Here is a 14444-nt window from a genome sequence, read left to right as displayed (position 1 = left end):
GCCGATGATGTGGTATTGTGTGCGAGAGAGAAGCTAGAGCTGGAAGAAGATCTGGAGCAGTGGAGATATGCACTGGAGAGAAGAGGAATGAAGATCTCAAGATCAAAGACTGAATATATGTGCCTGAATGGGATATCAACTGGGAGTGTGGAAATGTTGCAGAGACAGTTACCAGAAACAATGGCATTTAAGTACCTGGGAAGTACACTTGAGACAGATTGAGGAGTCGGGGCAGAAGTATACCGAAGGATACAATGTGGATGGAACAACTGGAAGATGTCTGGTATCCTCTGCGACAAAAGTATACCATCGAAAGTGAAAGGCAGGATCCACATGTTGGTAATCCAATGGAAACGGTACCCCTGAGTACCCGTAACACCAAGAGACTAGAAGTGGCAGAAATGAAAATGTGCAGATGGGCATGTGGCCACACATTGAAAGATCACGTGAGGAATGAAGTGATTCGAGAAAAATTGGGAATCACGCACATTACGGAACAGTTCAGGAAAGCCCGACTAAAGTGGTTTGGTCATGTGAAAAGAAAAGACGAGGAGTATGCTGAGCGCAGAGTGCTAGAGATCACACCACCAGCAAGAAAACGAAAAGGAAGGCCGAAATTGAGATGGATGGACTGGCTGAGAAGAGATAGAAGCATTAGAGGAAGACGCACTGAACCGGGAAACCTGGAGGAAGAGGATAGCTGCAGCGACCCTGTAATGTAAAACGGGAAAACTTGGAGAAGAAGAAGAATTGCATATAATGAAGGAATTGTCATGAAAATCATCACAATTGCCTGAATTAATGTTAAAATCATCATAATTACCAATAAAAATAATGATAATTTTAGAATAATGATAATTTTAGAAATAATAATGACAATAGTAATTATAATGACAATGATAATGATGTTATTATTTTTTCTATTGTCATTATTAGTCTGAAAATTATTGAAATAGAGTTGATTATTGCTATTATTGAAGTAATTATCAAAATTATCCTTATAATTATGATTTTATCATTATTATCATTATTTTGTCATTATCATTGTCATCACCGTCAAAATTATCATCATTATTGCATATAATGGAGGAATTATCATGAAAATTATCACAATTACCTGAATTAATGTTAAAATCCTCATAAATACCAATAAAAAGCGAAAAGGTTTTTTTTCGACGTTTCTCTCAAAAGGCTGTAATACGCTAGATTTTGCCGTTTTTTTCGACTTTTGGGACTTTATTACTTTTGGCCTTTATTTCATTATAAATGGACTGGATAATAATTATTATCATCATTATTATCATTGCTGCCATTATTCTTATGATTATTATCATTATAGTCATTATCCTCATGATTGTCATCATTATTATCATCATTATTGCAGTTATAATGATTATTATGCTAATTATTATAGCTATTTTCATCATCATAACTTTTTTTATAATAATAATAGCAATAATGATAAATTTAGAAATAATAATGACAATAGTAATAATTATAATGACAATGATAATGATGTTATTATTACTTCTATTGTCATTATTAGTCTGAAAATTATTGGAATAGAGTTGATTATTGCTATTATTTGAAGTAATTATTAAAATTATCCTTATATGATTATTATGATTTTATTATTATCATTATTATTGTCATTATCATTGTCATTATCGTCATAATTATCATCATTATTGCATATAATAAAGGAATTATCATGAAAATCATCACAATTACCTGAATTAATGTTAAAATCCTCATAATTACCAATAAAAAGCGAAAAAGTTTTTTTTCGACGTTTCTCTGAAAAGGCTGTAATACGTTAGATTTGTTTTCGTTTTTTCGACTTTTGAGGTTTTATTACTTTTGCCTTTATTTCATTATAAATGGACTGGATAATAATTATTATCATCATTATTATCATTATTGTCATTATTCTTATGATTATTATCATTATAGTCATTATCATCATGATTATCATCATTATTGGAGTTATAATGATTATTATACTAATTATTATAGCAATTTTCATCATCATAACTATTTTTATAATGATAATAGTAATAATGATAATTTTAGAAATAATAATGAAAATAGTAATAATTATAATGACAATGATAATGATGTTATTATTATTTCTATTGTCATTATTAATCTGAAAATTATTGGAATAGAGTTTATTATTATTATTATTGCAGTAATTATCAAAATTATCATTATAATTCTGATTTTATCATTATTATCATTATTATTGTCATTATCCTCATAATTATCATCATTATTGCATATAATGAAGGAATTATCATGAAAATCATCACAATTACCTGAATTAATGTTAAAATCCTCATAATTACCAATAAAAAGCGAAAAGTTTTTTTTCGACGTTTCTCTCAAAAGGCTGTAATACGCTAGATTTTGCCGTTTTTTCGACTTTTGGGATTTTATTACTTTTGGCCTTTATTTCATTATAAATGGACTGGATAATAATTATTATCATCATTATTATCATGACTATCATTATTTTTATGATTATTATCAATTTAGTCATTATCATCATTATTATCATCATTATTGCAGTTATAATGATTATTTTGCTAATTATTATAGCTATTTTCATCATCATCACTATTTTTATAATGGTAATAGCAATAATGATAATTTTAGAAATTATAATGACAATAATAATAATTATAATGACAATGATAATGATGTTATTATTATTTCTATTGTCATTATTAGTATGAAAATTACTGGAATAGAGTTGATTATTGCTATTGTTGCAGTAATAATCAAAATTATCATTATGATTATGATTTTATCATTACTATCATTAATATTGTCATTACCATTGTCATTATCATCATTATTATCATTATTGCATATAATGAAGGAATTATCATGAAAATCATCCCTATTACCTGAATTAATGTTAAAATCCTTATAATTACCAATAAAAAGCGAAAAGGTTTTTTACGACGTTTCTCTCAAAAGGCTGTAATACGCTAGATTTTTTTTCGTTTTTTCGACTTTTGGGATTTTATTACTTTTGGCCTTTATTTCATTATAAATGGACTGGATAATAAGTATTATCATCATTATTATCATTACTGTCATTATTCTTATGATTATTATCATTATAGTCATTATCATAATGATTATCATTATTATCATCATTATTGCAGTTATGATTATTATACTATCTATTATTGCTATTTTCATCATCATAACTATTTTCATAATAATAATAGCAATAATGATAATTTTCGAAATGATAATGACAATAGTAATAATTATAATGACATATAATGGCGCCATCTGCGGTATGCAGATGGCGCCATTATATGTCATTATAAAAACCTGCTAACTTCTTTCCTCTCCCCCTCAGTTAGCCGAGAGGCTCCGTGTTCGCCATAGGGAGGCTCCACGCCCCGTGGGAAAAATGTGGTGAGGCGAGCCGCGCTCAAGGTCGTGGGGGTATTCCCCGCGCCACGAGTCGCGGCCTTGCCCCGCCGCACGATCTCGCGAGGTACGGCCGCGCGGTGAACACGAAAGTCTGCCGATGGCGCTGGGCCCCTCGATCCTTTTCCTCTTTCAACAAACCCACTCCACTATTACCCCAAGTTTACCCCGCAGGCTGGGTGAAGCCCCGGCTCCTTCTTCTTCTCCTGAAATTCTTTTCCTCCTCCTTATCCTTCTCCTATCCCCACTCTTCCTTCCCCCCCCCCCCCTCTTCTTTACACACTTCTCTCTTCTCAGTGAGGGAGCTAAGCGAGCGAGCGATAACCGTGATACTCCAGAAAGCTGGGTATTTGTGTTACTCCGGAAAGTCACCAGTATGGCAATGGATTGGTATCCGCCATAGGTTGGTGTCAATCATCTCTTTAAGGAGCTTTTGCGTGTGGGTGTGAGTGCCCACAGGTATGGCTGGTGTGCTGGAGATCGCCGGGGAGAGCCGGGGCGCGGCTCACCCGTCGGCTAAGGCCTGGGTAGGCCTAGTTGCTGCTTGCTGTGTCTTGTTCGGCTGGAGGATCGTGAGTGCTGAACTCGAAATCGAAATCGAAATCGAGAGAGAAGGGGGGGAAGATAGGAGGGAGAGGGGAAGGATAAGGAGGGGATAGAAAGGATGATTTAGTGAGAGAGAAAGAGCCGTGGCTTAACCCAGCGTGCGGGGTAATAGATGGGGGATAGATGACTGGAGTCGGAAAAGGCGGGAAAAGGCTGGCGAGGGGAGGCCCCGCGCCATCTGTGCTCGCCGCAGCCATGGCATGATTCACCCGTTTGGCGTTGAGTTGGCGGGCCAGCTCCGCGCCAGCAAGGGTGGCCATGCCCGGGCTGCGGGTTGCGCTCGGCTAACAGGGGAGGAGGGGGTAGGGGGGCAGCCTGCCAGGCGCCATCTGCGGCTCCACCGTGCACAGACTTATCGCCCATGGCAACGGTGGTGCCCTCGGCTAACCTCGAGACTGCCAGGATGGAAGGAGGATGAAAGCGGATGCGACCGCAACGAGTCTATCTCCCCCGCCTGCGTCACATCACGGGTGGATTATCATCACTGGCCGTGGCACCTCCTCCCCGGCTCGCGCGTTGGCACTCCTTACGACAAAGGAGCCGCGGTCATGGCTCGGGTACGAGCGGCAGATGCCACGTGTCGGAAATCCGGAACCAGTGAGATGAGGGTAAGGATTAGGATGCGGGACGCTTACGCGATGTGAGGGAAATGAGGTGGGAGATGAGGTCGAAGATGCCGTCACACAGGGATAGGGGTTGAAGGGGAAGTTAATTAAAAGGGGGGATAGGGCTTACCGGAGGGTAGTTGTTCATTGGGGAGGTTAAAAGTTCCGTTGGAGAACGAGAACGAACTTAAACTTAAAAGAACTTAAAAACACAAAAACAAAACTTAAAAACTTAACTTAAAAGAACTTAAAACACAAACAAGTTAAAACTACACTGTAAAAGAAACAACTACATGCATTAAAAACAATGATTAAACGAGTAAATAAAATAAAAGTGAACGTTAAAATGAACATTTAAAACATTAAAAAACAAACAAACACAAAACAGGAGAAATGAGCCGAGCCAAGGACCTCCCGGGGCCCGTCACATCGTGATGTGGCGGGACTCGGAGTGTTCCCTCACGCACAGCGTGGCTGTCCATTTCTCGGGAGAGTTAAAACCATGCTAAGTGGTTAAATTAATAACAACAATAAAATAAAACATGAGAGGGGAGAGCGAGAAAGATAGAAGGAAGTGAGAGAGTGCACAAAGGAAAAGAAGGCGCTGCCAAGCTCAGAAAGCTGGCTCAATCTCCTCAGACCAGTCCAGAGAAAAGAGATCACGGCCTATCCCGCTCCTCCGTCCCTGGATGAAGGCGCTGGAGCGCTCTATCCAGTCGGGGCACCATGCACGGAGTTTGTCGAGTTGTTTACAAATCATCCATCGCCACACGAGGTTCAGCGGGAGCACCGCTGCCCTCTCGTGTAATCGTGCTGTTGACACAAAGTCGTCCCACGCCACGCTGTAGACCCAGCGAAGTGCTTTGTTCAGGACGATCTGTAGCTTGCGTCTGTTTATTTGTGCGGCGAGTGTAAGTGTGAGTTGTGCGTACGTGAGGAGTGGTGTGATGAGTGCTCTGAGCAGGTGCAGCTTCGTGCGCGAGGCAGCGCATCTGAATCGATAAAGCGATTGTAAGGTCTTTCTAGCCAATGCGGCTTTTGAAGAGGTATGATAATGAAATCTAAACATGGTGTCAAAAGTGACACCGAGGACGGTGCAAGAGTGTGTTATTTGAAGAGGTGCTTGTAGTCTGTCGAAAGAGTTTAGGTATATTGGATCGTAAGGAGGATTGTGTCTTGGGTTTATAAAGAGGACTTATGTATTTGTCGAGTTAGTTTTGATAAGCCATTTGTGCTCCCATCGAGAGACGGTGTCAAGCTCGTCGTTGATTCGTCGGACGACACCAGCGAGCGAATCGTGTCTAGCTAAGTGCGTGCAGTCGTCAGCGTAAAGTAACGTCAGTGAATCAGGGAAGGTGGGGTCGGGGAGGTCATTAGTGTATAATATGCATAGTGTTGGGCTGATTATGCTGCCTTGAGGTGCACCTGCGTGCATATTGATTGTAGAGGAAACTTTGCCTTTAAATTTAAGCTTTAATTTACGGTCATCCAAGAAGCTGCAATTTGCAGCTTCTTGGTGCACGAGGGAAAATTGAATTTAGTGCAGATTTTGTACTTCAAGCCAGCATGCCAGACCGTGTCGAAGGCTTGCTCCACGTCTTTGGTCACGAGGACCGTCTTAAGTCGTCTGTCTTTGTTGTTAAGACAGTAGTTAGTCAGTAGGTTCAGTGCGTCAGTAGTCGAGCGGTGAGAGCGAAAGCCAAATTGTTTGGAAGAAAGTAGGTCATGGTCGTCGAGATACCACCTTAGTCGGGAATTAATGACTCTTTCAAAAAATTTTGCCTAATGTCTCCAGTAAACTAATTGGGCGGTAATTCTTGGGGTCAGTGAGGTCTTTGTTTGGCTTAGGTATGAGGGCCACGATAGCAGTCTTAAAGGGAGCAGGAAAGTAGCCAGAAGCAAGAGAGGTATTGTACAGGTGCGTCATAGCTCGTAAAACGTTGTCAGGAAGATGAAGGAGTGCGTCACGCCCGATCTGAGAGGAGCCCAGAGCCTTACGAGGAAAACTCTTTATTATTTGTTTAATCTCCTCCATCAAGATGGGAGCACGGAGTTCGCATGTGTCGTCCAGCCTATCCATGTGGATAATTGGCTCTGGCTCTGTTTCTATCCTGTGTTCTTGGCTCCAGGTGTTGATGGATTGAAAATGTTCATTAAAAAAGGGGTGTGGTTCATGAGGATAGAATACAGTTTGCCAGTGATCACGAAAAATTTTGATAACATCCACGGGATCTGAAACTTGAGTGTTGTCCTTGAGGAGGTGACTGAAGGGAGGGAAGTTACTGCCTTTTAACTGTTTAATCTTTTGGCAAAATTCCCGTGGATTGCGAACTCGCATCGATTCTGTTTGTTTAATCAAATTTTGCCAATGAATTTTGCGGTTATTATCAAAACTATCTATGACATGGTTTCTGAGGATAGTGAGGTCCCACCGAACTCGGTGTAAATTCTGAATATTTTGGAGAAAACGATCCCTGTAGCAGGTCAGGAGACGCTTGGTTCTCTCGCTTGGATGGAATGATTTACGTATTTTGTAACGCTCTCGTGGGATGGATCGGAGTATTGCTGCTGAATTCCAAGCAAAGAGATGATACCAGTGCCTATCTATTTCGAGAACATTTTCTCTGTCAAGGTTAAAGTCGAAATTTTGATCTGAAAGATAAGATTTAAAATTGTTCCAATCTGCTTTCTTATACCGGAAGGATGGCGTTTCTTTGTTATGTATAGGTGAGGTGGAAAGTTTTATGATCACGGGTATGTGGTCAGAACCGATGTTCGGACCTGGTTGTAGGTGTGTGTGGTAGGGGAGGGCGGCCCTGTTCCCGAACACGAGATCAGGTCTGCCTTTTCCCCTAGCCGTGATTGTGGTGTGGAAGTCGGGTCCTATGTAATGTAGTCTTTTTGTGTTGAAAATAGACAAGAGCTGTCTACCGTGTGCATTCGTGGTTGTGTGGTGTAGTGATATGTGATGCGTTGACATCCTCGGCGAAGAAGGCTGGAAGATTATTATAGCTGAATAATTTATTGAAATCTGAAAGTGGCAAGTTTGAATTTGGTCTGATATAGGCCGTGGCAATCATTATAGGGCCCTGCTGGGTGAATAGCTTTACAGCCATGAAGTCTGGATGGATGAATGGGGGTGAAATGAATTCGAAATGAAGGGTGGATTTGACGAGGATGCAGGACCCTACGAACCAGCCGTTTCGTGACTGTCTTGACGTGTAGCCGAAGTGTTTGATAGCATAGGAGTTAGTGATAGAGGTGGAATTTAAAAGAACCACGTTAGGACATTCCCGATCGAGGAAATCGTAAAAAATGTTACGTATATTGAAAAATGATCTTACATTCGCTTGCACGATTGTCAGCACGCCACTCATGGTGAGTCCGGATGTTGCGGTCTCACCTTGTGTGGCGTTTGTTGCTCCCGGTAACGACGGGAGCGAGCCCCCGTCGAGGGCTTGTCAAGGTCAGGAAGGGATTCCTGAAACTGGGAGACTCGGAATTCTGGGGAATCGGCGGACCAATTCCCGATACTTCCTCGTCTCCCGAAAGTTCCCCTGACAGGGAGAACAGGACCTGCTCCCTCGAGGGGAGCAGTCAGCGAGGAGGCACCGGGGCCTTCCCCGAGACCGACATCGATCTCGAGGCTCTCGCTACTGTCGGAATCCGACAAGATAGTATCGTCGTGAACGTGACGAGCCTCGGGGGCCGAGAGCTCAGGGTCTTTTTTGTCTTTTTTGGTGTGCATGTCTGGTGGTAAGGTATGTTTGCGTTTGTTGTCAGAAGTATCTGGTGTAGTTTTCTTTTGTGCAGTTTCTTTATGTATTCGTTGTGGTAGTGGTTGTGGGAGTCCGTGTGAGTGAGAGGTAGAGGGCTGTGTGGATGTCATGGTCGCTTCTCCGGCCTCGGTGTGAGTGTTTGTTTGTGTGTGAAATTCAGGTATGTACAGGTTTTGGTCTTCGAAGATTTCCTCAGGGATCACAATGTTGGGGAAACCGTTTCTTTGAAGCATGATAGGGACTATGTTTGCTTCTGTGCTTCCTCGGGGGCTGAGCAGCGAATCTTAAGGATTCGCGACTCTGGTGGTTTGTAAACATCCACCACAGTGACATTGTTCATGGTGCTGACTTCCTCCTGGATGGCTTGGCACGATCGTGGCAGGATTGTCTTGTCGATCTTTTTAGCCACGACCGTGCACTTAGCCTTCGTTTCCGGGGAGGGGAGAGGTTTAAAACCATGATCAGCGAGTTTTCTCTGGCCAGTAGTCGAAAGGAAAGGGGTCAGCTGTTCTTTCTTGGCAAGAACAACTTTGTAGCCATTATGCACTTTGAAGCAGTGCGTGACAGCAACTTCTGTGATGGAGAAGATTTTCTGGAGAGCCACCTCACAGGAGATGGGCTCTCCAGAGTATGATAATTTGATCACATGACCCATGGTGGCATCGCGTAAGGGTGATGATGATGGGAGGTAGGGAGTCTAGCCAAGGCTAATGACAGGACGATGAAAGGGTGGAAATGGGTTTCAAAAAAAGAAGGCACACTGGTAAAACAGCTCTCTTTGTGTGTTAGGGTCGGTCGGGGTCGGGACCCTGCCGAACGGGCGTGAGCCCTTATATGTCCGGCCGACACCTCGCAGTAAAAGAGCTGATTTGATAGTGCTTCGTGATTTTAATTGCAAGCACCCTGGGCTTACAATTAAAATCACTAGCCTCAAAGCAAGGTAGTGCACGATAACACCCAAAGTTATCAGCACAAGGGCCAGATCATCGAGCTCGCCGTGGGGGTGTCAAATCGCTCTCTTTAGTCTCCCACGAAAGCAACAATGAAAAAAACCTTGGAGGTCCAGGTAAACCCTGATTCCACCTCAGGTCCGGCGGCTTAAGTACCTGACCGGCGATATTAACTCGGCCGATTAGGGCGGTCCCGAAGCAGGGGTCGGCCAATAACAGGTCATGTGCGGTTCTAGATTGATGGCCAATCAGGAACCGCTACAGCACTCCCCCTCTAGTTTCGCGGTCGCGAAACGGACTCTGGCGATCCTGAAGGGCTGCTGCAGGTGTGCGAGTTTGGCGCGGTCGATGGTCGCGGTGTCTTCTCCCTTTGGCCGGTGGATGGTGATCGTCTTGTCGCCTCTTCGGATGACCGGGAATGGACCCTCGTACGGAGGACAGAGAGGAGGTCTGGGATGTTATCTCATGAAGACGTGAGAGCAATCCTGGAGTCCTGGAGGCATGTATATGTACTGTTGTCGGATGGGTCTCGTCGGTCGGCTGCGTACCCGGGCCATTCGTTCGCAGAGTTGTTTGCCGAAGGTCCCGGGTTCGAAGTTGCTGCCTGTGACAAGGAAATCTGCAGGGAGGGCGAGCGTTGTCCCGTAGACCATTTCTGCGCTGGTGCACTGCAGGTCCTCTTTGAACGACGTCCGGATGTTGAGGAAGACATGAGGAAGTTGGTCGACCCATCTCCTGTTAGGGGAGGATGATGTTAGGGCCTGCTTCATATGCCGGTGGAGTCGCTCGACCATGCCGTTGGCGCAGGGTTGGTAAGCAGTCGTCCTGATTCTTTTGGACCCGAGCAGGATCATTAGGTGGCGCCAAAGTTCGGACTCGAACTGGTTTGTATTGGCGCCGAAGCGGGAGATCCAGGTATTGAAGGTCTTGGCGACTGTCGCTGCAGTGATGTCGCGGAAGGGCTTAGCCTCGGGCCATCTGGTGAAGCGGTCGATCATCGTCAGGATGTAGCTGTAGCCGTCGTCCATGGGCAAGGGTCTCACTATGTCTATGTGGACGTGTTGGAACCTACTGTCTGGAATAGGAAAGGTCTGGAGGGGGGATTTGGTGTGCCTGTGGATCTTGTTTCTTTGGCATTCGATACAGGAACGACACCACTGCCGAACGTCCTTGTTGATGGCGGGCCAGACGACCTCGCTGCGGATGAGGTGTTGGGTGGCCCGGATGCCGCGATGCTGGTGGTAGGCATCGAAGAATCGCCGGCGGACGGAAGGCGGGATGTATGGGCGAGGGTAGCCCGTAGAAATAATAATAACATCATTATCATTGTCATTATAATTATTTCTATTGTCATTATTATTTCTAAAATTATCACTATTGCTATTGTCATTATAAAAATAGTTATGATGATGAAAATAGCTATAATAATTAGCATAATAATCATTATAACTGCAATAATGATGATAATAATGATGATAATCATGATGATAATGATTATAATGATATTAATCATAAGAATAATGACAGTAATGATAAAAAGGCAAAATCTAGCGTATTACAGATTATTGAGAGAAACATCGAAAAAAAAACCTTTTCGCTTTTTATTGGTAATTATGAAGATTTTAACATTAATTCAGGTAATTGTGATGCTTTTCCTGATAATTCCTTAATTATATGCAATAATGATGATAGTTATGATGATAATGACAGTGATAATGACAATCATAATGATAATAATGATAAAATCATAATCATAATGATAATTTTGATAATTACTGCAATAATAGCGATAATCAACTCTATTCCATTAATTTTCAGAGTAATAATGACAATAGAAATAATAATAACATCATTATCATTGTCATTATAATTATTACTATTGTCATTATTATTTCGAAAATTATCATTATTGCTATTATCATTATAAAAATAGTTATGATGATGAAAATAGCTACAATAATTAGCATAATAATCATTATAACTGCAATAATGATGATAAAAATGATGATAATCATGATGATAATGACTATAATGTTAATAATCATAAGAATAATGACAGTAATGATAATAATGATGATAATAATTATTATCCAGTCCATTTATAATGAAATAAAGCCCTAAAGTAATAAAATCCCCAAAGTCGAAAAATGGCAAAATCTAGCTTATTACGTCGAAAAAAACCCTTTTAGCTTTTTATTAGTAATTATGAGGGTTTTAACATTAATTCAGGTAATTGTGATGATTTTCATGATAATTCCTTCATTATATGTAATAATCATGATAATCATGATCATAATGACAATGATAATGACAATAATAATGATAACAATGAAAAAATCATAATTATAAGGATAATTTTGATAATTACTTCAATAATAGCAATAATCAACTCTATTCCAATAATTTTAAGACTAATAATGACAATAGAAATAATAATAACATCATTATCATTGTCATTATAATTATTACTATTGTCATTATCATTTCTAAAATTATCATTATTGCTATTATCATTATATAAATAGTTATGATGATGAAAATAGCTATAATAATTAGCATAATAATCATTATAACTGCAATAATGATGATAATAATGATGATAATCATGATGATAATTACTATAATGATAATAATGATAAGGATAATGACAGCAAAGATAATAGTGATGATAATAATTATTATCCAGTCCATTTATAATGAAATCAAGGCCAAGAGTAATAAAATCCAAGAATTCGAAAAAAAAAACGGCAAAATCTAGCTTATTACAACCTTGTGTGAGAAACTTCGAAAAAAAAACTTTTCGCTTTTTATTGGTAATTATGAGGATTTTAACATTAATTCAGGTAATTGTGATGATTTTCATGATAATTCCTTCATTATATGCATTAATGATGATAATTATGATGATAGTGACTGATAATTATGATGATAATGACAATGATAATGATAATAATATTGATAATGATAAAATCATAATTATAATGATAATTTTGATAATTACTGCAATAATAGCAATAATCAACTCTATTCCAATAATTTTCAGACTAATAATGACAAAAGAAATAATAATAACATAATTATCATTGTCATTATAATTATTACTAATGTCATTATTTCTAAAATTATCATTATTGCTATTTTCGTTATAAAAATAGTTATGATGATGAAAATAGCTATAATAATTAGCATAATAATCATTATAACTGCAATAATGATAATAATGATGATAATCATGATGATAATGACTATAATGGTAATAATCATAAGAATAATGACAATAATGGTAATAATGATGATAATTATTATCCAGTGAATTTATAATGAAATCAAGGCCAAAAGTAATAAAATTACATAAGTCGATAAAACGGCAAAATCTAAAGTATTACAGCTTTCTGAGAGAAACGTCGAAAAAAAATCCTTTTCGTTTTTTATTGCTAATTATAAGGATTTTAACATTAATTCAGATAATTGTGATGATTTTCATGATAATTCCTTCATTATATGCAATAATGATGATAATTATGATAATAATGACAATGATAATGACAATAATAATGATAATAATGAAAAAATCATAATTATAAGGATAATTTTGATAATTACTGCAATAAAAGAAAAAATCAACTCCATTCCGATAATTTTCAGACTAATAATGACAATATAAATAATAATAACATCATTATCATTGTCATTATGATTATTACTATTGTCAATATCATTTCTAAAATTATCATTATTGCTATTATCATTATAAAAATAGTTATGGTGATGAAAATAGCTATAATAATTAGCATGATAATCATTATAACTGCTATAATGATGATAATAATGATGATAATCATGATGATAATGACTATAATGATAATAATCATAAGAATAATGACAGTAATGATAACAATGATGATAATGATTATTATCCAGTCCATTTATAATGAAATCATGAACAAAAGTAATAAAATCCCAAAAGTCGAAAAAACGGCAAAATATAGCGTATCACAGCCGTCGAAAAAAAACCTTTTCGCTTTTTATTGGTAATTATGAGGATTCTAACATTAATTCAGGTAATTGTGATGATTTTCATGATAATTCCTTCTTTATATGCAATAATGATAATTATGATGATAATGACAATGTTAATGACAATAATAATGATAAAATCGTAATTATAATGATGATTTTGATAATTACTGCAATAATAGCAATAATCAACTCTATTCCAATAATTTTCTGACTAATAATGACAATAGAAATAATAATGACATCATTATCGTTGTCATTATAATTATTACCATTGTCATTATTATTTCTAAAATTATCATCATTGCTATTATCATTATAAAAATAGTTATGATCATGAAAATAGCTATAATAATTAGCATAATAATCATTATAACTGCAGTAATGATAATAATTATTATGCAGTGCATTCATAATGAAATAAAGGCCAAAAGTAATAACATCCAAAAAGTCGAAAAAAAAACAAAATCTAGCGTATTACAGCCTTTGGAGAAAACCGAAAAAAAATTGCTTTTTATTAGTAATTATGAGGATTTTAACATTAATTCGGGTAATTGTGATGATTGTGATGATAATTCCTTCATTATATGCAATAATGATGATAATTGTGATGATAATGACAATGATAATGACAATAATAATGATAATAATAATAAAATCATAATTGTAATGATAATTTTGATAATTACTGCAATAATAGCAATAATTATCTATATTCCCATAATTTTCCGACTAATAATGACAATAGAAATAATAATAACATCATTATCATTGTCATTATAATTATTATTATTGTCATTATTATTTCAAAAATTATCATTATTGCTATTATCATTATAAAAATAGTTAGGATGATGAAAATAGCTATAATAATTAGCATAATAATCATTAAAGCTGCAATAATGATGATAATAATTATGATAATCATGATGATAATGACTATAATGATAATAATCATAACAATAATGACAGTAATGATAATAACGATGATAATATTTATCATCCAGTCAATATATAATTAAATAAAGGCCAAA

At 37.9% G+C, this 14444-nt stretch overlaps 1 protein-coding gene across 1 annotated transcript; it reads right to left on the bottom strand.

Moving 5' to 3' along the window:
* Nucleotides 1-9851: 9851 nt before the first annotated feature.
* Nucleotides 9852-10421, bottom strand: LOC138865946 (uncharacterized). The gene has a single exon (XM_070137434.1). It carries the CDS (start codon nt 10419-10421, stop codon nt 9852-9854), a length of 570 nt encoding a protein of 189 aa, XP_069993535.1.
* Between the last annotated feature and the right edge of the window lie 4023 nt (nt 10422-14444).

Source organism: Penaeus vannamei, chromosome 23 (assembly GCF_042767895.1).
Source record: "Penaeus vannamei isolate JL-2024 chromosome 23, ASM4276789v1, whole genome shotgun sequence".
NCBI lineage: Eukaryota > Metazoa > Arthropoda > Malacostraca > Decapoda > Penaeidae > Penaeus > Penaeus vannamei.
This window is presented reverse-complemented; position numbering and strand designations above follow the sequence as displayed.